General features: G+C 50.3%; 1 protein-coding gene across 1 annotated transcript; it reads right to left on the bottom strand.

Moving 5' to 3' along the window:
- Positions 1-4,855: 4,855 nt before the first annotated feature.
- LOC105042979 (subtilisin-like protease) lies at positions 4,856-19,161 on the bottom strand. The gene is given in 8 exon segments (XM_073256104.1): positions 4,856-5,875; positions 11,046-11,407; positions 15,211-15,494; positions 16,399-16,650; positions 17,936-18,235; positions 18,237-18,300; positions 18,303-18,755; positions 18,758-19,161. Coding segments are annotated over 8 exon segments (2,997 nt in total). The 5' UTR covers positions 19,020-19,161.
- Positions 19,162-26,240: the final 7,079 nt, after the last annotated feature.

Genomic DNA, 26,240 nt, shown 5'->3' with positions numbered 1-26,240 from the left:
GGCCGGCACGGGACGCGCGACCCAGGCCCGCGCGGTGGGGGCCCGCGGCCCAGGCGCGTGCAGGCCCGCGCGCGTGGGCCGGCCCAGGCCAGCGGCCTGCTGGCCCCTTGCCCCGGTCCACCATGGACCGGATGGTCCACGACGCGGTCTGTAGACCGCGTGGACGTTTCCCACGCGTTTCTCGCGATCCACGGCACTATTCCGTAGACCGGAGCGCGATCTGACGGCCCAGGGGGCTCCCGGTCTTGATCCGATGGTTCAGGGGTTTTTTTGGCTTTGTTTAGGACTCCTAATCCGTGTCTAATCAAACTTAAACTCTGTTTAAGCCTTTAAAAAGGCCTGAGACGAACAGAGAAGAGAGAGGGTTCGGTTTCTCATCGTACAGTCGTACGAACCAGCGTGAAGAGAGAGAGAGGCGCGGGCGTGCTGTGAGAGGAGCAGGAGGCTCCTAGACAGCAGTCGCCAGGCTCTTCAGGGGTTCAGGGGGGTCTCCAAGAGAGAGAGAGCTTTTGTGAGGGAAACTTCAGGTGAGAGAGAATTGGATGTACAAGGGTTGTGGGTGAGGTCTCCTCTTGTAAAATTTTCTTTTCATAGTGAAGTTTGCATGCCCCATGGAGGCGAGCCCTTTTGTGGCTGATCCACATATTTTGATTGTTTTTTCTTCTGTTTTGTTTCTTATTTCTTCCTGCTGCATCGCGTGGTACTGAAAGGATCTTGGGAGGTGGTGTCCTGGCCAGACATCCACCCAACAAGTGGTATCAGAGCAAGGCGGTACAAGGACGCAGATTGCAGTGGTGGTGAGCAAGACTGAAGATGGAGAAAACAGGAACAATCAAGATGGAGATCAACAAGTTCGATGGTAAGAGCAATTTCTCCTTGTGGCAGGCAAGGGTGAAGGACATGCTCATCCAACAGGGGTTGATCGATGCTCTCTTGTGCGATGAGAAATCGACCACCATGGAGGTGCGGGATTGGAAACGGTTACAGATGTAGGCGGTGAGTACCATCCGTATGTACCTGGCAGATGAGGTGGTGATCCATGTGCTGAGCGAGACTTCCCCGACGGTGCTGTGGTCGAAGCTCGAGGAGTTGTACATGGCGAAGTCTCTCACCAACACTCTTTTCCTCTGGAGGCAGTTTTACCAATTGCGGATGACTGTGGGACAGAGCGTGCAGGAGCATTTGAGCCACTTCCAGAAGATCCTCACCGACCTTCTCGCGTTGGCGAGAATGTTGAAGAGAAGACCAGGGCGCTGGTTTTGCTGGCATCGCTTCCCCCTTCGTACGAGTCCTTGGTGATGCTCTTCTAGTGGGGAAGAGCACTATCAAGATGGACGAGGTCACCGTGGCAATACTCCAGAACGAGGTTTCAGGAGGGAGAACCCAGCTTCGAGCTCAGGTGGCAGTAGCTCAGCTTTGGTGGCTTCTGGAGGAGCAGGAGGCGGTAGACGGAGCGACAGGAGATCGCAACGAGGACGGTCTAAGTCCAGGAGGGACTTGAGCAAAATCAGGTGTTACCGGTGTGAGGAGTTGGGGCATCTAGCCAGAGATTGCCTCAACTGAAAAATCGGACGGTGGCTGCTGTAGCGACGGCCGGCAGCGATTCAGATGGAGATTGGAGATATCTGACGAGGTATCTACTTTTTCCAACAGTGGATATTAGATTCTGCATGCCCCTATCATGTGTGTTGTAGAGAGGAGCAGTTTGACTCCCTGGAGAACAGTGAGGGCACTGTATATCTGTCGGATGAATCGAGCTGTGCGATCAGAGGCATTGGGACAGTCAGCTGGAGGACACATGACGGTGCAGTGAGGAGATTGGGGGAGGTCCGATACATATCCGATTTCAGGCGGAATCTTATCTCACTTAGCAGACTGAATTCGAGAGGCTACAGGACGGTAGCTGGTGGAGAATCCTGAGGGTGCTACGCGGCGATAGGATTGTGCTGGAGGGGAAGAAGGAGAGCAGAGGACATTATTACCTAGCAGGGAGCCCAGTGCGAGGTGGAGCATCGGGAGTCAGGTGGAGCTCAGAGCGAGGTGGAGCTCCAGGAGGCGGATCGGGTACGAGACAGGAGACTCGGGAGGATGAGAGGCGACGTCGCAAGGTAAGATTCCTATTGCCGCAGGATGATGCCCCGAGCAGGTCTCAGGTCAGGAGGAGCACAGCATACGACGGAGATGGGATCGAGCAGCTTGGCTCGACTCCCATATTTGCCCATCCATGATCAGCAGGCGATTGCCCCAGGGCATGGGGGCGAGGAGATCCAGAAGCTCTCGGAGTTTGGAGGAGGCCGAATATCGAGTCGAGGTGGAGATTGTTAGGATTTGACGCCTCGAGATTCAGCCCACAGCGAGGTTCGCGGTGAAAAATGGAGTCCAACGAGACCAAGATCACCTGAATCGGAGCTCGGATGGAGGAGATACGAGCTTTTGAAGTTGGCACGAGAATCGAGGCGGTGGAGGACCGCCGGTGGCGGGCGGGCGGCGGCGCGCGGGACGCGCGACTCAGGCCGGCATGGGACGCGCGACCCAGGCCCGTGCGGTGGGGGCCCGCGGCCCAGGCGCGCGCGGCGGGCCGGCCCAGGCCAGCGGCCTGCTGGCCCCTTTCCCCGGTCCACCGTGGACCGGGTGGTCCACGGCGCGGCCTGTGGACCGCGTGGGCGTTTCCCACGCGTTTCTCGCGGTCCACGGTACTATTCCGTGGATCGGAGCGCGATCTGACGGCCCAGGGGGCTCCCGGTCTTGATCCGACGGTTCAGGGGGTTTTTTGGCTTTGTTTAGGACTCCTAATCCGTGTCTAATCAAACTTAAACTCTGTTTAAGCCTTTAAAAAGGCCTGAGACGAACAGAGAAGAGAAGAGGGTTTGGTTTCTCATCGTACAGCCGTACGAACCAGCGTGAAGAGAGAGAGAGACGCGGGCATGCTGTGAGAGAAGGAGTAGGCGGCTCCTGGACAGCGGTCGCCAGGCTCTTCAGGGGTTCAGGGGGGTCTCCAAGAGAGAGAGAGTTTTTGTGAGGGGAACTTCAGGTGAGAGAAATTGGGTGTACAAGGGTTGAGGGTGAGGTCTCCTCTTGTAAAATTTTCTTTTCATAGTGAAGTTTGCATGCCCATGGAGGCGAGTCCTTTTGTGACTGATCCACGTATTTTGATTATTTTTTCTTCTGTTTTGTTTCTTCTTTCTTCCTGCTGCATCGCGTGGTACTGAAAGGATCTTGGGAGGTGGTATCCTGACCAGACATCCACCCAACATCCATCAAAGTCAGCTTACCCTTGCTGAGGCTCTGGGCTACATGCCTGTGGCTCCACTTGCAGCACCTATTGTTCATTAGCGGCACTAGCAATAGCGCTTCGACCTTGACTAGGGCTTGATGGTGGTGTCTCATTATGTAACCATACGTAGCCATATAGTGACACATCTTGTAATTAGGAAGCCAAGCAGTGATAAAATTAAAAAAAATAGCAAAAATTCTCTATATTAGGCTCTCCTTATGTTTCCCCTAATGGAATGAAGCCGAGCCTACAGAAGTTCTGGAATTGGGCCTTCAAGATTTAGAGGACTAGCCCAGAGTCATCATGCTCAATCCTCATTTTGTGTAGCCATGTGGACCTAAACATATATGAATTCTTTCTTATGATGACGAGAATCATCTATGATACACACACGGTATTACAGAGAGTGCTATGTAGGTATGATGATCATCATCAAATGATGGACAGCCATAAGACAACGCATGCTGTATATGGCACGACCTGCATATGTGGACTCCCTGTTTCATGGCCGTTCATCTGCTAATGACGGCTATATATCCATGGCTGCACTGTATTGTACTCTGCAGTACTATGCATGCTGTGCCCCCTTCTTAAACCTTTCATTGGGTGATGACCTATTTGGCTTAACTAATCCCACACACAATTTTATCAAATGGTCTTGGAAAGCCAAATAGAGGAGAGACTAGGTCCAAGCATGGCCCAAAGCTAAGCCGGAATTGTCAGATGAAAAAGTCTTTGTGCACCGCATACGGTGCTATAAAATTGACGTAGAGCATACCATCCAATCAACACATAGTCATTGTTTTTTAACGCATACTTAATACCTATAGTTTTATTTTTCGTTTGAAATTTTAAATGACAAAAATATTTCTCCTATTCTGAAAAAATTATGACATTCTATGGCCATATTATGATATTTTACGGTCTAATTATGACTTCTTGCATATAGAATGTTATAATTTTTTTTTCAAAAATTATAAAGAAGAAAGATATTTTCATCATTGAAAATTTATGAAATTTTTAAATGATGAAAATATCCTTCCTTTCTTATAGCATTATGTGATCAAATTATGAGCAACAAGTCGTAATTTAACAGTAGGATATCATAATATGATCACACGATGTCATAATTTTTTTTTAAAAAAAAATATTTTTTTTCATTCAAAATTTCAAACGAAAAGAATAAAACAACAAATATTAAATATGCATTGAAAAGTGCTAGCTATGTGGCTCAGATGGAGTGCTGTATTTTTTTTTTTTTTGCACCGGATACGGTGTACAAAGGATCACTCTCGTCTAATATGCCTCCGCAAGCAAGCTTCATATGTGAATTTGTTTAAAATCAGGGACAAATGTCGTGGTAAAACGTATCATTTTCGTTGCCAAGAAATAGGCTAATTTTAATTGCAATTACCAAAATAAAGTACTTCTCCATTTTTCCTTTCCTTCCAAAATCCCCAACCAGCAAACGCGTCTACCACTCGACTCACACCACAAAATTTATTCGTTCATGGGTTGTCATCCAAGAAAGCCAATGATTAACCGCATGAGAATGTAAAACAAAGCCGAACAGCACGAGCGTCACCAATTGACAAACACTAACGCCCGAGCTTTGGCTCCATTGGAACTTCCCCGTGGCCTGCGTCCCCTAGTTAATCGACTCCTCACCATCCGCTTCTCCGAGACCCAATTCAGGTGGCCCTGTGAAAACCTCACGCCGCCACGGCTGCTGCTCGCTGAGAAGGTCACATAAAATTTCATCTCCTGGTACACCTCCGAGAACTGGAGCTTCAACGGACTGACACTCACTGCCACTCCATAAGGGGTATCAACCTCTACCGAGTACTCCGACATCGCCTCCCCGACATTCTTCACAGTCCGTTCCACGGTGATCGACGTCGTAGCAGCACCAAGCGACACCGAGATCGAAGGGTAATTGAGCTCTGCCTCAGTGATTTTCTTGATCTCCAAACAATTGACCGGCCGGCGAACAATTGCGGTCACTTGCGAGCGATTAGAGCCCAACCCGCAGAGGTACGGAATATAGTCATCGGCGCTAAGGTCATAGACTAGCCCCGGGTCATTAGCCTTAACCGGGTTGACATGGCCGGCACCGATGGCAAAGAGGTCCGCTGGGAGGTATTGCTCGTTTACAATCGGCTTCCCGCTATGATCTAATATGTCGGCCGTCGTCATGATCGCCGATTTGATTGCGGCTGGGGACCAATCTGGATGTGCGGCCTTGAGCAGCGCCGCGATGCCACTGAGATGAGGAGTGGACATGGAGGTGCCGGATATTATGTTGAAGGTCGGACCTGTGCTGTTTACCGTCGGCGGCCCGACATCAAAGGGCCATGCAGCTCGAACGCTCACGCCTGGACCAGTAATTTCTGGCTTCAGAATACCTGGGCTGGCCAAACTCGGTCCTCTTGACGAGAATGATGAGATCGCCGGAGCCGGTGATGTCCCGAGAATAGTGCCCTTGAAAATGAAGGATGCAGTCGGGTTCGACGAAGCACCGATGTAGGACTTGATCTTCTCTCCATTAGAGTAACCGACGTTGATGAGATTGCCGAAGTGGTGATGTCCCGAGAATAGCGTCTGTTACGGCCAATCCTCTCATCATCTGGTCGTCGGAAACGAGCACCTGCAAAGGAAAGTCCACACTGATCGGAGATGTCTCCGGTGGAGACCTCCGACGGTCAAGTCAAAGAGGAGACTAGGCAACAGTAGAGAGGAATCAGGGACTCAGTGGTGGAGAGAGCGAGAGAGAGAGAGAAAGGAACCCCCTCAAGCTGCTGCCTTACCTCGCCCCTCAAGCTGCTGCCTTACCTCGTTTTATAGTAGGAGGTGGTATGGTCCCGTCGTCGGTGATGTAGACAACTGAAGAGCTGTCAAATCATCGGGGGTTGTCACGTCGTTGACGAGCTGACAGGTCCTAGGAATTAATTCGCGTCCTTGGCAGGACAGCGCCCTAGATTCCTGGCAGGACAACACCCCCTGGCGGTTGCACGGCATGTCCTTGACAGGACTGCAGCCCATGCCGCTCGTTCGGCATCCAGAAGGGCCTGTAGAGATCGGACGTCGGTTGTCCAAACCGACAGGGAGTCGGTGATGTCCCACCCGACAGGGAGTCAGTGATGCGAGATCGGCTTTCAGGCGATCGGAAGCAGTGTTGGCCTGTTAGGCCGACACGTTCCGGCCGGGCATGATCGGTAGTTACCGTTGGTGTTGCCCGTCGTCAGACGGGCAAAGTCGGTCAGTCCATCCTCGAGGATGGGTCGGCATCGGGACCCGTCGGTGAGTCGGCGTCGAGGATGGGTCGGCATCCCCCCGGAGACGATGACACACCGACTCAACATCGATCCGGCAATGAGGCCGGTGAGGCAGAAGATGCGGTCTTTTGCTCCTGAAAGACAGAAGGCCATTGACGAGGAAGTGGATAAGCTACTCGAGGCGGGCTTCATCAGAGAAACTACCTATCCCGATTGGCTTGCCAATGTCGTTATGGTGAAGAAAGCCAACGGGAAGTGGAGGGTCTGCATCGACTACACCGACTTGAATCGAGCATGTCCGAAGGACAGCTTTCCACTTTCGAAGATCGACCAGTTGGTGGATGCGACGTCTGGTTATCGACTGCTCAGCTTCATGGATGCCTTCGTCGGGTACAACCAAATCCGGATAGCGTCCGAGGACGAGGAGCATACGGCTTTCGTGACCGCCAAGGGCCTTTACTGTTAAAAGTAATGCCCTTCGGTCTGAAGAACGCCGGGGCTACTTACCAGCGACTTGTCAACAAGGTCTTCAAAGACCAAATCGGGTGCAACATGGAGGTGTACGTGGACGACATGCTAATGAAGAGTGCGCAAACTTCAGATCACGTGCAAGATCTTGAAGAAACCTTCTGCACTCTACGACGACACCGGATGAAGCTGAACCCGACTAAGTGCGCCTTCAGAGTGACTTCGGAGAAGTTCCTCGGGTTCCTCATTTCACAACGAGAAATTGAGGCCAACCCCGAGAAGATCAAAGCAATCGTCGACATGCGACATCCGGACACCAAAAAGGAGGTGCAACAACTCAACGGAAGGATCATCACGCTCAGCTGATTCATTTCTCGATCGGCCGAGAGATGCCTCCCGTTCTTCAAAACCCTGAGACAGGCAAAGCATTTCTCTTGGCCGGACGAGTGCCGACAGGCCTTCGAGGAACTGAAGAAATATCTGACATCTCCGCCCCTACTTGTGAGGCCGGAGGTCGGGGAGGTACTGTATCTTTACTTGGCTACCTCCCCAGAGGCAGTTAGCTCGGTGCTCGTCCGAGAGAACGAGAATCGAGTTCACCAACCGATATATTATGTCAGCAAAGTGCTTCATGAAGCCGAGACTTGGTACTCGAAGGCAAAGAAAATGATATTTGCTCTGGTCATTTCAGCACAGCGGCTCCATCCATACTTCCAGGCGCACACTATCATGGTCCTCACCGACCAACCCCTAAGAGCAATCCTGCACCGCCCTGACACATCAGGATGGCTGACGAAGTGGGCTGTGAGACTGAGCGAGTTCGACATTCAATACCGGCCGCGACCTGCTCTGAAAGCCCAGGTTCTAACCGACTTTGTCGCGGAATGCCCGACGACCGATCGAGCGTCGGGAGAGGAGAGCCTCGAAGAGGTTGGGACCTCCGAATGTGACCCCGATTCAACCTGGGTGTTGCACATCGATGGAGCCTCCAACGCTCGAGGGAGCGGGGCCGGGTTCCTGCTCACCAACTCGGAGGGAGTGGTTACCGAGCACACCCTCCGATTCGACTTCAAGGCCTCCAACAATCAAGCCGAATATGAGGCGCTCGTCGCGGCTTAGGGTTGGCACTGGAGCTCGGGGTCGACCGCCTCAAAGTCTTCTCCGACTCTCAACTGATCGTTGGACAGATCAAAGGCGAGTTCGAAGTGCGGGATCCGACCATGGCCAAATATCACCAAAAAGTAAAAGATCTCGTAGCACCCTTCAAGTACTTCGAGATCTTCCACATCCCTAGGGCGAAAAATGCTCGGGCCGACACACTCTCCAGGCTCGTGACATCCGACTACGGCACCTTGGGTCGGACATTCATAGAAAGTCTTGAACAACCGAGCATCGACAAGATCGAAGAGGTCCTACAATTGGCGACAGAGCCGAACTGGATGGATCCGATTGCTCAGTACCTGACCGACGGAACTAGCCCCAAAGACCCCGCGGAAGCCAAACGACTCCGGTGGGCTACTTCCCAATATGTGATGGTGGACGGCCGACTATACAAAAGGTCGTTCTCTCTTCCCTTGCTGAAGTGCCTGGGGTCGACCGACGCGGACTATGCCCTCAGAGAAGTACATGAAGGGATCTGCGGTAATCACTTGGGAGGTAAATCTTTGGCTTACAAAGTCCTGCGACAGGGTTACTACTGGCCCACCATGAAGAAGGACGCGGTTGAGTTGGTTCGAAGGTGCGAACCATGCCAAAGGTATGCCAACATACAACACCGACCCGCCAGCCAGCTCACTCCCGTCATCGCCCCGTGGCCCTTCACCCAGTGAGAAATCGACATACTCGGACCTTTTCCTCCGACATCCGGTCAACAAAAGTTCATAGTCGTCGTGATCGACTACTTCACTAAGTGGGTGGAAGCCGAACCTTTGGTGCAAATCACTGAGCGGAAGATGGAAGACTTCATTCAGAAGTCCATCATCTTCAGGTTCGGATTGCCGAACACCATCATTACCGACAACGGACGACAGTTCGACAACCAGGACTTCAGAGACTTCTGTGCGAGATTTCATATCACGCACCGACTGACCTCGATCGGGCATCCACAGTCCAACGGTGAGATCGAGGTGACCAACCGGACCATTCTACATGGACTTAAGATCTGACTAAATGAAGCCAAAGGTCTATGGGTCGAAGAATTGAACTCTGTCCTGTGGGCGTACCGAATGATGCCCCATGTCCCGACTGGAAAATCTCCCTTCAACTTGGCCTACGGAACGGAAGCAATGATCCCGCTGGAGATTGGGTTACCGTCGGCCATAGTCGAGCAGTATCGCGAGTCGGACAACTCTGAGTGTCGGAGAGCCGACTTAGACCTCTTGCCCGAACTCCGACGCGAGGCACAACTCCGTATGGCTTCCTACCGATAAAAAGTGGCTTGATACTACAACACCAAGGTTAAGCCGAAGCTTTTCCGACTCGGAGACCTGGTCTTAAGAAAGGCGGAAGTCTCGAAGCCCCTGGACCGGGGAAAGTTGTCCCCGAACTGGGAGGGACCCTACAAGATGGCCGACACCTACGGACCGAGAGCTTACCGACTAGAGACCCTAGAAGGAACGGCCATCCCCCGGACTTGGAATGCCGACAATCTAAAGCTGTACTATCAGTGAACTTTGTATCCACTTGCCCGGAATACAAATTCAGTTTCAAAACTTCGGAGTCCGAAATCTTGACTCTTCGACTGTGGGTCGGCGCCCGCCAGGAGTACAAGCTCCGACGCCCCGACTTGGGCCCAACGTTCCGTTGAGAATCAACGGCCCGATCGCCGATGATGCATTGGACACCTACGATAACCGATGTATCCATAACGACGGGAGCTACACTCCTTCTACAGACAGACTCTTGGGCAAAACAATCGGCTAACTTGCCAACTTGGCCCCAGCCAAGAAAGGCCAAGCGCCAACACGACCAAGGTCGCGTTCGCAACCTACTGACCAGGTCACGAACGATCGAAGGATATTCGGCTTGCCACCGTTTATCACACGCTGCGACGTATGTGCCCGACCACAGTCTGGGTAATGGAAACTTGACTTGCCATCATTTTTCCGATCGAACGCGTCGGACGCCATCCGACTGATAATATCGGATGTCATTCGACCCAACGGACGTGTGTCCGGAGGTTGGTCGACCTTCGACTCAACGAACGTGCCTGACTCATGTCGGGACGACGCACACTCGACTTAGACCTTCGACTCACGATCGGGCGACGGACGTTTGGCTCAGGCCTCCGACGGGCGCACACTACGACCGCCGGATGGACGGTCGGTGATCGAAATTCACCTTGCCTTTTTCATGGCGTACGTTACCGACTATTTCGATTAACGACTTGGGATGTTACCGAGTGACCTAATATGGTATGTCGGGTCTACGACTTTGCGACTCTACGACTCTACGACTCTAAGTCAGAGTGCATCTTAACATGCGAAGGGAAGAAGCTGAAAATGCTTAATTTCATTAAGTCTATAAAATTGGGCCGAAGCCTGATTACAAGTACATAAAGCGAAACAAAAAAAAAAGTAACAAGACCCCGATCATCCTTCAGAGTCGACCTCTTCGATCGGGAGGAGCTCGGGGGCAGTCGGTGCATCCTCCCTGGTCGGCGCTGGGTCGGAGGTCGGGGCCGTCTCCTCTTCGACGGTCTGCTCCGGGACGGTTTCCTCCACCGCAGTAGTGTCTCCCGACGATGGGTCGGCCACCTCTTCTGTGGCTTGGTCCTCGGGTCTTAGGGGGACGATGCGGCTGAGGTCGAGTTTTGGGTACAAAGCCTGGACTGCGTCCCGAGCGTCTTCGTACTCCACCCGGTACGACGCGAAGCCACTTTCCAGGAGTTCCTCCCGATATTTGTCGGAGCCGCGGAAGTCCTCCACCGCCCGACCCAAGGACTCCTTCGCCGACCTCGCCTCCTCCACCGCCCGATCAAATGACTCCTTCGCCGACTCTGCCTCCGCCTTCGCTATGTCAGCGTCAACTTGGGCGATTGACAAGTCCTCCTCGGCCTTGGCGAGGTTCTCCAGGCTGACCCGGAGCTGCTCGCATTCGGCCTCGAGTTCGGCGATGATGCCATCCCGCTCACGCCGCAGTCGGTGAGCGGTTCGACCCTTGTGCTTGGCTTCCCCGCGGGCCGACTTAAGTTTGGCCCCCGAGGCAGCCAAGGCATCCGTGAGACGAGAGATCTCATCCTCAAGTCTCGCCTCCCGATCGGTCGACAGCTTCAACTGCTCGACCAGTACTGCATTTTTGGCTTCGACGGTCGTCGCTCTGTCCTTCCAGGCCGCCCGGACGTCCCGAACTTTCGGTATCCGACCTCTAATTCGGACATAGTATAAATCAACTGCAAACAGAAACCGACCATCAGAAAGATGAAATAATAAAGACAGCAATGGAGGAAGGGGGCGAGGCGGAACTTACCCCGATCATGGTCGATAAAAGGAGGACAGCATCTCGGTCACCTGCCGAGCCTTCAGAACCTCCACGTCGGCTGGAAGGAGGGTCCCCTGACATTATCTCCTGGCCAAGTTATGGTCGGCCAGGGCTGACGCTCCCTCGGGGACCCGGGCGCCCGACGACGTGGCGCGACCCCCCGACCTTGAGTCGCCTGCGGGGGCCATCGGGGCCTTCCCTCGATTGGCCGCCCAGGCCCGTAGATCGGGGAAGGAAGGGATGCTCGAGCTTGATTGAGCACCCCCCGAGGCAGCAGCAGGAGCCGACGGAGGATGTTCGGGTTCCCGAACGACATCTTGCACCTCCTCCATCGGCGAAACTGCTGACGCTCCTTCGGCATTCCCTCCACCGGTTGCTCCTCTGGTGGTGCCGTCGGAGCCGAAAGTGCGATGACCGGCTCTGACTGATCGGCCGCCGATGCAGTGGCGGTCGGTGCTATTGTCGAGGGTCTCTTCGGTGGTCATGAGGGCCCGACCCCGGACGTCGACCTCTTCCTTACCGCATATTGTCTAATCTCGACATCGGTCGGCCTCATCCTCGGTGGCGTACCTGCAATTTCAATAAGAGAATCAGTACATGTTCGGGGACAAATGCGAAGCGAAAAGACAACCGATGGATTGGGCAGTACCTAGACGGGGGACCAGGCTCAGGCCAGCGTCATAGAGGGCTTGTTCGATAACAAGCTCCCTCTGCTTCGGTACCGACATATCTTTGAGTCGGTAGAAATCCTCCCAGTCGTCCGCCTCCACTCGGCTGTTCTCGTTCGCCTCAGTCCGAGGCTCGCCCCAGCAGGAAGGGAAACCCCAAGGAGAAGAAGAGGAAACAAAGAAGAACTGATTCTTCCACCCATGAATGGACGATGGAAGACCAGTGATGAAAGAAAGACTCTTCCGGGGATTGAAGAGCCACCACCCTCGGGTTTTAGGATGGGGTCGGAGGACGAAGAACGCCCGAAAGAGAGAGATTCGAGGGTTGGTCGGCAAAAGCTGACACAACAGGGCAAAGTAGATTATTAACCGAACTGAGTTCGGCGCCAGTTGCACCGGACAGAGTCTGTAATAATCTAAAAGATTCTGAACAAACTCCAAAATCGGGAGGCGAAGACCAGCCCGAAGGTCCTCGACATATAGAGCCACCTGGCCCGCGGGCGGGTTGTTGACCCGTCCCCCAGCCCCAGGGGCGAAGAGTCGGAACTGCTCCGGGATACAATACTGATCCCGAAGCCGATCGACATTCGGCTCCGAAAGTGAGGAGACCTCCACTTTCGGGGTCGACCGAAGATCATCGGTCAGATTCCCCGACTGAGCTTCCCGAGGAGAAGTCCTGGCCATGATGCCAGAACCAAGAAGAAGGAAAAGACAGAGAAGAAGGAGGAAAAGATAGAGAAGAAGAAGGAGAAAGGATTTCAAAAGAAGCAAGAACAAGGTGAAAGGAAACACAAGTCTCGGGTGGACCTTCCAAAGAATGAAGGCAGAAGCAGCTACCTAGGACGGAGGGGGGGACCGCTCGGGCAGAGTCTCCACAGTAAAATCCTGAAAAGTGAGATTTTGGAAACAAGTAACCTCATATATATAAGGCCCCTCGACGGTCGGGATGAGGGCGCACCGACGAGAACCTCTCGGATGATCGACACGTGGCAGTACCCGAGCCCTCCTCCAGCCCGACGGTTCGGCGCACCCATCCCAGATCGGGCCACGTCGCCTTCATTTGCACAAATGACTCTGGCCCAACGACCTCCCGACACGTGACAGAAAAATCGTGCCTCAGAATTAATTCGCTGACGGTGATCCGTATTCCCGATGGGACGCCTGATGGCGGTCCGCACTCCCAAGGGAGCGCCAGGCGGTGGTTTGCATTCCCTAGAAGGCATCTGACACCGGATCGTCTGACACCAGATCGTCCGACACTGAGTCATCTGACACTGGATCGTCTGACATCAGATCGTCCGACACTGAGTCGTCTGACACCGGATCGTCCGACACTAGATCGCCTGACATCGGATCATCTGACATCGAATCATCGAACGTCAGGTCGTCTGACACCGATTTGTCCAGATCGTCCGCTGGTGAGATCAGCAGAATCAAGGCATGACACAATGAAGAATCCACTCCTTTCGTCCGACGGCCCACCTGCGTGGGAACGCTGGCCGACGGGACATCAGGCTCAGGAGTGGGGGGGCAACTGTTGGGATATACCGACCGACCCTGATGCTGACTCACCGATGCCGACTCACCAATGGGTCACGATGCCGACCCATCCTCGACACCGACTCACGACGGGTCCCGATGCCGACCCATCCTCGATGCCGACTCACCGACGGGTCCCGATGCCGACCCATCCTCGAGGATAGACCGACCGACTTTATCCGTCTGACGATGGGCAACACCAACGATAACTACCGATCATGCCCGATCGGAACGTGTCGGCCTAACAGGCCAACACTACCTCCGATCGTCTGAAAGCCGATCTCGCATCACCGACTCCCTGTCGGGTGGGACATCACCGACTCCCTGTCGGTTTGGACAACCAACATCCGACCTTTACAGGCCCTTCTGGATGCCGAATGAGCGGCATGGGCTACAGTCCTGTCAAGGACATGCCGTGCAACCGCCAAGGGGCGTTGTCCTGCCAAGGACCTGGGGCACTGTCCTGCCAAGGACGTGAATTAATTTTTAGGACCTGTCAGCTCGTCAACGACGTGACAACCCCCGATGATTTGACAGCTCTTCAGTTGTCTACATCACCGATGGCGGGACCATACCACCTCCTACTATAAAACAAGATAAGGTAGCAGCTTGAGGGGGGGTTCCTTTCTCTCTCTCTCTCGCTCTCTCCACCGCTGAGTCTCCTGATTCCTCTCTACTATTGCCTAGTCTCCTCTCTGACTTGACCGTCGGAGGGTCCCCACCGGAGGCATCTCCGATCAGTGTGGACTTTCCTTTGCAGGTGCTCATTCTCGACAATCAGGCGATGAGGGGATTGGCCGCAACAGCGCCCTTGAAAATGAAGGACGCAGTCGGGTTCGATGAAGCACCGATGCAGGACTTGATCTTCTCTCCATCAGAGTAACCGACGTAGCACGCTGGGGGGACATGAAGATTAGTTAATAGTACTTATTGCGGAGAGAGTGAAGACTTTAGTTCTACATTGGCCGTTCAGTCATGTCATCTTGTTTTATAAAGCTTTAAAATTTTTTAGTCTTTTGAGAGGTACTTTTTGGCACGCAATGCAGTCCTGAAGGACAAAGTCATCCGAAGATCTCATGGAAACATCTAAAACAGACAATATCTCATGAGCCTAACTGATCGGAGCGTAACAATACAGAATCAAGTCATGTCTCCACAGGATATGTAAGTTTTGCTATGAGAGAATAAAATAAAATCAATACAAGAGGAACCCTTGTACAAGAGTCTCTCAACAAAAAGCTGCAGGACGTCACCAACTCTTCGACGTAACAAACGGTTCGTCAATCGAAGCTATATATGTTTCAGTAGGAATATAGAGTTCCAATCAAGTCTATAACTATCCGTGGCCGTCCGATCGTGATCGGCTCGCACCAGAGCCATCCGATCACACAAAACAGCCTCTGATCACGCCTGATCACGTCCAGATTCATCCTCAACCGTCCGATTACGATCGACTATGATCTGGACCATTGGATCATGCAAAAAAGGCCCTGGACCATGCATGGACTGTGTGTTCGGTCCACGCTATCCCATGGACTGCCAGCGTCCCACGATCCACAGTGGACTATGCAGGGGCGCTGGGTGCCCACGTGCGTGCCCTTGCGCTTGGCCACATGCATCTCCACTGGGTCCGACGGCGCTCCGCCGATTCCCACCCGTCTGCTACTAGCCGCCGTCACCTCGTGCATTGTGCCGCTGCTTCGAACCTTCTTTCGCGCGTATTTTCTCCGTCTGAACTCTATTTGGGCTATTTTTGAGCTCGTTGGATTCCGTTCATCGTCTTGGACCACGCTGTAGGCTCAATATGGATCAAATTTTAAGATATATTTTCTAACAATCTTTATCTCGATTCAATATTTGATCTCTATGTATCTCTAAAAGCCTATGATCCATCTCACCCCCATGCCCTAAGGCATGCCTTCTATCTCATGAATGGGCAAACATGGAAGTCGAGCTAGACCACTCGATCCCACCTCCATCATAGGTTGTGTCCACTCTGACCAAAGATCTGCTCGAGAAAGTATTTTGTGACAATAGAAATTTCACCCTACGATGTTGCCTCTATCCTTCCGAGTCTCCCGTCTAATGTCCGATCCACCTCTATCTCGAGCTCCATCTCGCTTTGGGCTCCTCCTGACTCCGAAGCTCCACCTCGCACTAGGCTCCCTGTCAGGTAATAATATCCTCTCGTCCTCTTTTTTTTCTCTAAAACAATCCTATCCCTTCACAACACCTTCAGGATTCCTCCACCAGCTACCATCTTGTAGCCTCTCGAATCTAGTCTGTTCAGTGAGCTAAGATTCCATCTGAAATTTGATATGTATTACACCTTCTCCAATCTTCTCACTATACCATCATGTGTCCTCCCGCTGATCGTCTCGATACCTCTGATCGCACAGCTCGATCCATCCGATAGATAAACAGTGCCCTCACTACTCTCCAAAGAGTCAAACTGCTCTTCTCTGCAATATATATGATAGATGCATGCAGAATCTAAAATCTACTGCTGGGAAGAAGTAGATACCTCGTCAAATATCTCTAAGGCATCATCCTCTGAGTCGCTACTGGTCATCGTTGCAGTAGCCCTTGTCCGATCCCTGAGTTGAGGGCAATCTCTTACTAGATTTCCAACTCGTCATACTGGTAACATCTGGCCTGACTCAAGTCTCTCGTCCTGTACTTGGACCGCCCTCACCGTGATCTCCTATCGCTCTGTCTACCACCTCTTACTCCTCTAAAAATCATCAAAGTTGAGCTGCCGCCATTTGAGCTCGAAGCTGGGTTCTTCCTCCTGAGAATCTCATTCTGGAGGATCGCTGTGGTAATCTCATACATCTTAATGGTGCTCTTTTTCACTAGAAGAGCAGTCACCAAGAACTCATATGAAGCGGAAAGCGACTCTAGCAAGACCAGCGCCTTGATCTTCTCTTCAACTTTCTCGCCAACACTAAGGAGGTCGGTGAGGATATTCTGAAAGTGACTGAGATGCTCCTGCATGCTCTGTCCCTCAGTCATCCGCAGTTGGTAGAACTACCTCCAGAGGAAGAGGATATTGGTGAGAGACTTCAGCATGTACAACTCTTCGAGCTTCGATCATAGCATCATCGGAGAAGTCTCCCCAAGCATATGGATTACCACCTCATCCGCTAGGTACAAGCAGATCATACTCACTATCAGCATTTGGAGCCTCCTCCAATCCTGCACCTCTATAGTAGTTGGCTTCTCGTCACATAAGAGAGCATCTATCAATCCTTGCTAGATGAGCACGTCCTTCACCCTTGCCTGCCATAAGGAGAAATTATTCTTTCCATCAAATCTGTTGATCTCCACTTTGATTGTGCTTGTCTTCTCCATCTTCTATCTCGATCACCACCGCTGCAACCTATACTCAGGCACCACCTTGCTCTAATACCAATTGTTGCCTAGGATCTAATACTACACGGCACAGCAGGAAGAAAAAAGAAACAAAATAAGAAATATAATGCAAATACATAGACTGGCCTCAAACCTATCTCCATGGGGCATGCAAGCTTTACTATGAGATAATAAAACAAAATCAATATAAGAGAAACTTACCACTCAACTTTTGTACAAGAGTCTCTCAATAAAAAATCTCAAAATTTTCACAAAAGCTCTTTGAAACCTCTGTTGAAGCCTTTCTCCACCTCTAGGACGTCATCAACTCTCCGACGCAACAAACGGTTTGTCAATCGGACCTATATAAGCTTTAGAATCATAAAAATACTGTTTCAGTAAGGATACAGAGTCCCAATCAAACCTAAAACTATTCGTAGCTGTTTGATCATGACCGGCTCACACCAGAACCGTCTGATCATGCAAAACAGCCTCTGATCATATCTGATCATGTTTGGATTCATTCTTAACCATTCGATCATGATCGACTATGATCTGAACCGTCGGATCACGTAAAAACAGTCTTGGACCGTGCGTGGACTGCGTATTCATCCACGCAGTCCCATGGACCGCCAGCGCCCTACGATCCACGGTGGTCCATGTAGGGGCGCTCGCATGCATTGCGCTAGCCCACATGCCGCCCATGCTGGGCCCGCTCGTGCGCTGGGCCGGCGTGCCTACGCACGCATCTCTATCGGGCTCAGCGGTGCTCCATCGGTCCTCACTGGCCTGCCACAGGCCACCGTCGTCTTGTGCACCGTGCCGCCGCTCCGAGCTTTTTTTCGCATGTATTTTCTTCGTCGGAATTTTATTTGGACTGTTTTTGGGCTCGTTGGATTCCGTTTGTTGTCCTGAACCTTGAGGGCTCAATATGGATCGAATCTTGAGGTATATTTTTTAACTCTCGTAGCCATCGTGAGGGGTCATGGGCCTCATTTGAGAGAGTGCTCGTGTTCCGGCCGGAGTTACCTGCGGCACAGCTGACGAATATCCCATTCTTTATGGCCCCAAATGCACCGACTGCGATCGCATCTTGGCAAAATGGAACGGAGTCTCCTCCCAGGGAGAGCGAGAGTACGTCGACTCCATCAGCGACTGCTGCGTCCATTGCAGCCAATGTCGGAGTCGGCGCAGTTATCCTCGGTGCACACCTTGTACATGGCGAGATGCGCAAGAGGCGCCATCCGGAGGCGGTGCCATTAGCATTTCCTAGAACATTAGCACCCACTGTGCTCGCGGTGTGGGTTCCATGCCCAGCGTTGTCAACCGGAGGTGTCGCTGCGACACCTCTTCCATTCATGGCCATCGCGCCGCTGAGGAATGTCCTTGCACCGATGAGTTTGTTGTTGCAAAGGCTGGCATTGAAGTCGCATCGCCCTTTCCATTTAGCGGGTGGCGGCGGCATCCCATCACCACTAAAAGAAGGGTGATGTGGGAAGATTCCGCTGTCAAGCATTCCGACAATCAACCCTTTGCCATAGTTGGTGTTGTTCCAGACCCCGCTGTTGAGCTGCAATCCTAAGAATTCCGTCTTATGCGTAGTCTGAATGGAATAGAGGCGGTCGGGATACGCGTGGAGGAATCCGGGCTTCTTCTTCATCTCCTCCAGCTCCTGCTTGGTAAGCCTCTTCGCCGCTGGCCACATTGGTGTACGTACATGTGGATCATTGTTCCAGGGATCTCCGGTAGAAAGGACTTGTACCACGTCTCCCAGCTGTCGGCGGACGTGGCGAACACAGTCGATGTCGGCGGCTGCACATGGACTACATAGGTTTGTAGTTCAGATGCCTCGACGCCGACGGTGCTGATCCTGACATGATTGCGAGCAGTTACAGAATAAGGGCTCAGGAGAATGAAGAAGATGAGGAGGTGGAAGAGGGTAGGGAGGCTTAGGCTCGCCATTGGTATGGATGTGGGTGACTAGAGAGTGATGGGGCTGTGTTCATGGAACTTGGGTTATATAGAGATGGTTTGAAGAAGAGATTCAGAAATGGACAAGCTATGGCTTTGTTGAAAGGAACCGAGAGGAGGCCGGCGAAGGTGTTTACCCAATGTCAATTGCCATCGGACTTCTAAGCGAGTTGTCGGACTCCTACGTCTCAAGGAATGTTGTTAAGCAGGGCTACATTGCGAGGGTTTTTTGGATGCTTCCAGTTTTGTTCTTCGGCCAAGAGGCGAGCCAGGGAAGGATGATTCTGTTTACCTGCGGCCGTGGAAACGTTTGTTGGGTAGCGGTCAATTGGATCGTCTGCGGTACTTAAGAAGTACCATAAGATACTGTATATATTTGAGAGACGTTCATTAAAAAAATGGATGATCGTATATTAAAATATTAAAAAAAATAAATTTAAAAATATTTAAATAATTTAGATAAACATCATGTTACCGTCTTTTGATCGACAAACATCTCTGAAGTATGCAGAGCATCCTTTTGAGTTTATTTGGTGGCAGGCACTATTTGTTTCAAACCTACTAGTGAAAAATTCACATATCTTTGATCAAAAAAAAAAAATTCACATATCCTGTGGCGGTTAGGTTATCAGATGGCTTACTGGTCTAATTAATTTTGAGCATAGGTGTTATCCTATTTCATAGGATTGCTGAAAATTATTATAATCTTTTGAGACTCTGTATATTTAATGATGTTGGATGGATGTCTGATCTGAACACCATCTTTCAAGATCTTTTCAGTACCACGTGATACAGCAGGAAGAAAGAAAAAATAAAGCAAAAAGAAAAAAATAATCAAAATACGTAGATCAGCCACAAAAGAGCTCGTCTCCACGGAGCATGCAAATTCACAATGAAAAAAAATTTTATAAGAGGAGATCTCACCCTCAACCTTTGTATACTCAATTCTCTCTCACTAGAAATTTCCCTCACAAAAGCTCTCTCTCTCTTAGAAGACCCCCTGAACCCCTGAAGTGCCTAACGACCGCTGTCCAGGAGCCTCCTGCTCCTTGTCTCTCAACGCTTCCGCCTCTCTCTTCTCTCTTCTTGGGTTCTGCGCGGTTGAGAAAATGAACCACACCTCTCTCTGTTCGTCACAGCCCTTTTAAAGGCTTAAACTGGATTTAAACCTAATTAGATTAGGTTTAGGTCTCCTAAACAAACCAAATCACGCTCCTGAACCGTCGGATCGTCATCGGGAACTCACTGGGCCGTTCGATCGCGACTGATCCACGGAATAGTGCCGTGAACCGCATGAAATGCATGGGAAATGCCAGCGTGGTCCACAGGCCCAGTCGTGGACCGCCCGGTCCACGGTGGACCGGTGTAAAGGGCCAGGCAGGCCGCCTGGGCCTGGGCTGGCTCACGCGCGCGGGCCTGGGCCACGTGCCTGCCTGGGCCGCCGGCCCGCCTGGGTCGCGCGCCGCCGCCTGCGGCCGTCGGCGGTCCTCCGCCGTCTCGAGTCTCGTGCCAACTTCAAAAGCTCGTATCTCCTTCATCCGAGCTCCGTTTCGGGTGATCTTGATCTCGTTGGACTCCATTTTTCGCTGCGAACCTTGCTATGGGCTCAATGTGGCTGAATCTTGAGGCATCAAATCCTAACAATCTCCACCTCGACTTGATATTCGGCCTCCTCCAAACTCCGAGAGCTTCTGGATCTCCTCATCCCCATGCCCTGGGACAATCGCCTGCTGATCATGGATGGGCAAATATGGGAGTCGAGTCAGGCTGCTCGATCCCATCTCCGTCGTATGCTATGCTCCTCCTGACCTGAGACCTGCTTGGGGCATCGTCCTGCAGCAATAGGAATCTCACCTTGCGACGTCGCCTCTCGTCCTCCCGAGTCTCCTGTCTCGTACCCGATCCACCTCCTGGAGCTCCACCTCGCTCTGGGCTCCACCTGGCTCTCGAAGCTCCACCTCGCACTGGGCTCCCCGCCAGGTAATAATGTCCTCTGCTCCCCTTCTTCCCCTCCAGCACAATCCTATTGCCACGTAATACCCTCAGGATTCCTCCACCAGCTACCATCCTGTAGCCTCTTGAATCCAGTCTGCTAAATGAGATAAGATTATGCCTGAAATCGGATATGTATCGGACCTCCTCCAATCTCCTCACTGCACCATCATGTGTCCTCCAGCTGACCGTCCCAATGCCTCTGATCGCACAGCTCGATCCATCCGACAGATATACAGTGCCCTCACTGTCCTCTAGGGAGTCAAACTGCTCCTCTTTGCAACATACATGATAGGGGTATGCAGAATCTAATATCCACTGCTGGGAAGAAGTAGATACCTCGTCAGATATCTTAAAGACATCTCTATCTGAATTGCTGCCGGCCGTCGCTATAGCAGCCACCGTCCGATTTTTGAGTTGAGGGCAATCTCTGACTAGATACCCTAACTCCTCACACTGGTAACACCTGGTTTTGCTCAAGTCCCTTCTGGACTTAGATCGCCCTCGTTGCGATCTCCTGTCGCTCCGTCTACCGCCTCCTGCTCCTCCAGAAGCCACCAAAGCTGAGCTATCGTCACCTGAGCTCGAAGTTGGGTTCTCCCTCCTGAGAACCTCGTTCTGGAGTATCGCCGAGGTGACATCGTCCATCTTGATAGTGCTCTTTCCTACTAGAAAAGCAGTCACCAAGGACTCGTACGAAGGGAGAAGCGACGCCAGCAAAACCAGCGCCCTGGTCTTCTCCTCAACGTTCTCGCCAACGTTGAGGAGGTCGGTGAGGATCTTCTGGAAGTGGCTCAAATGCTCCTGCACGCTCTGTCCCTCAGTCATCCGCAGTTGGTAAAAGTGCCTCCAGAGGAAAAGAGTGTTGGTGAGAGACTTCGCCATATGCAACTCCTCGAGTTTCGACCACAGTACCGTCGGGGAAGTCTCGCTCAGCATATGGATCACCACCTCATCTGTCAGGTACATGCGGATGGTACTCACCGCCTACATTTGTAGCCGTTTTCAATCCCGTACCTTCATGGTGGTCGGCTTCTCATCGCATAAGAGAGCATCGATCAACCCCTGTTGGATGACCACGTCCTTCACCCTTGCCCGCCACAAGGAGAAATTGCTCTTACCATCGAACTTGTTGATCTCCATCTTGATTGTTCCTGTCTTCTCCATCTTCAGTCTTGCTCACCACCACTGCAATCTGCGTCCTTGTACCATCTTGCTCTGATACCATTTGTTGGATGGATGTCTGGCCTGGACACCACCTTCCAAGACCTTTTCAGTACCACGCGATGCAGCAGGAAGAAAAAAGAAACAAAACAAAAAGAAAAAAACAATCAAAATACGTGGATCAGCCACAAAAGGGCTCGTCTCCACAGGGCATACAAACTTCACTATGAAAAAAAAATTTTACAAGAGGAGACCTCACCCTCAACCCTTGTATACCCAATTCTCTCTCACTAGAAGTTCCCCTCACAAAAGCTCTCTCTCTCTTGGAAGATCCCCTGAACTCCTGAAGTGCCTGGCGACCGCTGTCCAAGAGCCTCCTGCTCCTTGTCTCTCAGCGCTTCCGCCTCTCTCTTCTCTCTTCTTGGGTTCTGTGCGGCTGAGAAAATGAACCACACCTCTCTCTGTTCGTCACAGCCTTTTTAAAGGCTTAAACTGGGTTTAAACCTAATTAGGTTTAGGTCTCCTAAACAAGCCAAATCACGCTCCTGAACCGTTGAATCGTCATCGGGAACTCACTGGGCCGTTCGATCGCGATCGATCTATGGAATAGTATCGTGGACCGCATGAAACATGTGGAAAATGCCCACGCGGTCCACAGGCCCAGCCGTGGACCGCCCGGTCCACGGTGGGCCGGTGTAAAGGGCCAGGCAGGCCGCCTGGGCCTGGGCCGGCCTACACGCGCGGGCCTGGGCCGCGCTTGCGTGCGGACCTGGGCCGCCCATCCACCTGGGTCGCGCATCCCGCGCGCCGCCGCCTACGGCTGCACAGCTGCTGCCCGCCGTCGGCCGCCGGCGGTCCTCCACCGTCTCGAGTCTCGTACCGACTTCAAAAGCTCGTATCTCCTTCATCCGAGCTTCGTTTCGGGTGATCTTGATCTCGTTGGACTCCGTTTTTCGCCGCGAACCTCGCTGTGGGCTCAATGTGGGTTGAATCTCAAGGCGTCAAATCCTAATAAAAAAAAAATAAACAACGTTGCTAAGTAGATGGCAATACATGCGGGGAATCACGCGAGATCCACTTTATGGACATCTATGGCTGATTTTTCATTTCATTTTTATAATATTTTATTTTTTTGACTCTTGTGGATATATTTTTTTCATTTAATTTAAATCATCCGATTTATAAAGAAAAAGACCACATTCATTTGGATGGAGTATAATCTGGAGGAAATTTGAATTAGTTGTATGTTGGTCTGAGTTTGACTGTTTTAATTATACTATGAATTATTTCAAACAAATTCTCTTAAAAGCAGAAATATGACAAGTTAACCTGAGCAATCTATGCCTCGAGCCCTCTGGCCCCTTCCAAACCGATAGGGCTTGAATATTGTGTACGCAAGCAAGTGTGAGTGCTTGCATGTCTCTGTATGTTCATATACACATACATGCACATGTGAACCTTTGTCTCGTAATCGCATCAAATAGTGACAGATGAATTAAGCAATGCAACGTCACCTTGTGACTACTTTAACTTGCCCTCGTAAACGGTGGTAGAAGTACTCGGCAGTCGGTGACCACCAGCAAACATGGATCCATTGTCCCAGAGAGAAAAATTTGAAGGTTGGTAGTGGTTTTTATACGGTTCTCTTTTATGCTTGTTTTTTGAGGGGTAGTCAAGACTGGAATAGATAAGCCACCCATCTTCGTTAAAAGAAGGGAGATATTTACAAGGGAGCTGACAATGTTGAAGATTATAGACTGCTTAATTTTTTTTTTATTTTTTTAAATCAAAATAGAAAATAAAGATATTATTCTAAAACATAGAAAATGGCATCTATCATCTTCACAGACCACAGACGTGGAGCATTAGTAACGAGAGTTGACATAGATAAAGGGACTCATAGATGCACTATGGGATGAACCAATGATTTTAAACTTTGCCATAATTTAGCAAGTCCTTCCAACATCTTCACCAAATGGATATGCCCCTAACCGTAGACTTTTTGCAGAATTTTCTAAATCACCATGTAGATTGAGCATTTCTTTTTTAAAAAGATATATGCATTTTTCTCATGCCAAATTTTCAATACAAAGATGCCAATAATTGATCCATTGCTCTCTTGACCGAAGCATCAATTTGCCTTTGCTTCCAATCCATCTAAAGATCATGTAATGTGGTGGGCCATCCCCTGATATTAAGCTAAATCTTTGGTATCATCCAAATACTCCAAGCAAAAGGGCATTTGATTAAAATATGAGAGATGGATTCTGAATTCACACTATATAGAGCATATTTAGAGCTAACATGCCATCCTGGCTTATCAAAAACTTCTCTTGTGTGAAGCTTATTCCAGAGAGTGAGCCAAATAAAGATCCTTATCTTCTCTGGCATGGCAGCTTTCCAGATAACTTTGAAATAGGGGTAGATAAGACCACCATTGTTGATAATCCATAAAAGGACTCTATAGAGTATAAGCTATTTTGGGTGAGTTTCCAAGTCGGTGTATCGGCTAGGTGTGACGGTCTAACATGTGAGAGGTTACTATGAAATATTTCGAGCTACTGTAATTGAACTAACGTAAGCAGCCCTCCAATCTTAATATTTCAAGATAAACATCTTCGAAACCATTGAGAAGCCATAGTATAATTTTGGTTCATTGCCAACTGAAACAAATTCTCAAATAGATAGGCAATAATAATTGCTCCGCACCATACATCTTGCCAGAATTAATTGTTGATCTATCATCCAGCTTAAAAGAGACACAAGTCCAGAAGGCACTGAGCTGCTTGCAAATCTCCCGTTGATTCTTTTCAAAATTGAAAGCCAACAAAGCTTTGGCAATTTATGATCACTAAGCGGAAGGCCAAGATAAGTGAAGGAGAATGACCCTTTCTTGCAGTTCATAATATCGACAAATAGTGGGGCATCCTCATCAAGCATATTCATACAACAAGAGAATTTTTGTGAAAGTTAATTTTTCAATCCTGACGCAGCTTCAAAGGCTAATGAAATAGCTTTCACTGTCATCAAGCTTTTCTTTTCATCCAAACAAAATAGAAGGGTATCATCTACAAATTGTAGGATTTTGATGCCCACCAAATGCGCAATTTGAACCAATGACTTCAATTAGCTAGACTAAGAGAGGCAGCCTTCTTAAGTAGCTTGGAGAGGACATCAGTTGCTAGGATAAATAGAGTTGGATATAGTGGGTCACTTTGCCATAGGCCTTGCTTGCATCGAATCCAAAAGCTTGGCTTTCCATTTATCAGGATAGCAACTGAAGCTGAAGCTAATAAGCTATGAATCCAATCCATCCATTTTAAAAGAAAACCTCTAGCTTGGAGAACCAAGAGTAGAAACTCCTAACTTACTTTGTCAAAACCTTTCTCAAGATCCAATTTACATAACACCTCTTTTTGGCCCATCTTTTTACAATAAGAGATTGTCTCATGAGCACTAAGGAAGTTTTCAACAATAAATCTATCTTTTACAAAGGCCAATTGATCACAATCATCAATAAGGAGATGAAGGAACTTGACCAGTCTATCAGAGAGTACTTTGATAATGATCTTGGATAAACTATTTAATAGACAGATAGGACGAAGATCACGTGCAAAGACATTAGCTTCCTTTTTCAGAATGAAACTGATGTAAGCATGATTTAGTCTCCCAATGTCTAAAGTGCCTTTGTGAAATTCACCAAACAACACCAAAAGATCATCACTAACCAAGTTCCAAAATTTTTTGAAGAAAATAAATGTGAAGCCACCAGGTCTCGGACAAAGTCTCCAAAAGAAAAACTACTTTTTTGATCTCATCTAAAGAGGGCCTCATCTAGACTGCACAGATCCCCCATAGAGTCACCATAGAGCTACTACCAATTAAAGGAGAGGCAAGGTTTTGAAGAACATTCAAAAAGATTTTTGAAGAACTTATGGAGTTCCCCGTAGATGTCCTCTTGCTTATGAACCTCCACACCATCGTCAACAAGAGTGTTAATAAAATTTCTGCGTTCCCTTCTAGAGGCCACCTTATGAAAGAAAAAGGTGTTGCGAT

The sequence above is a fragment of the Elaeis guineensis genome, chromosome 4 (assembly GCF_000442705.2).
Source record: "Elaeis guineensis isolate ETL-2024a chromosome 4, EG11, whole genome shotgun sequence".
Lineage (NCBI taxonomy): Eukaryota > Viridiplantae > Streptophyta > Magnoliopsida > Arecales > Arecaceae > Elaeis > Elaeis guineensis.
Note: the sequence above shows the minus strand (reverse complement) of the source record. Positions and strands in the feature narration are given on the sequence as shown.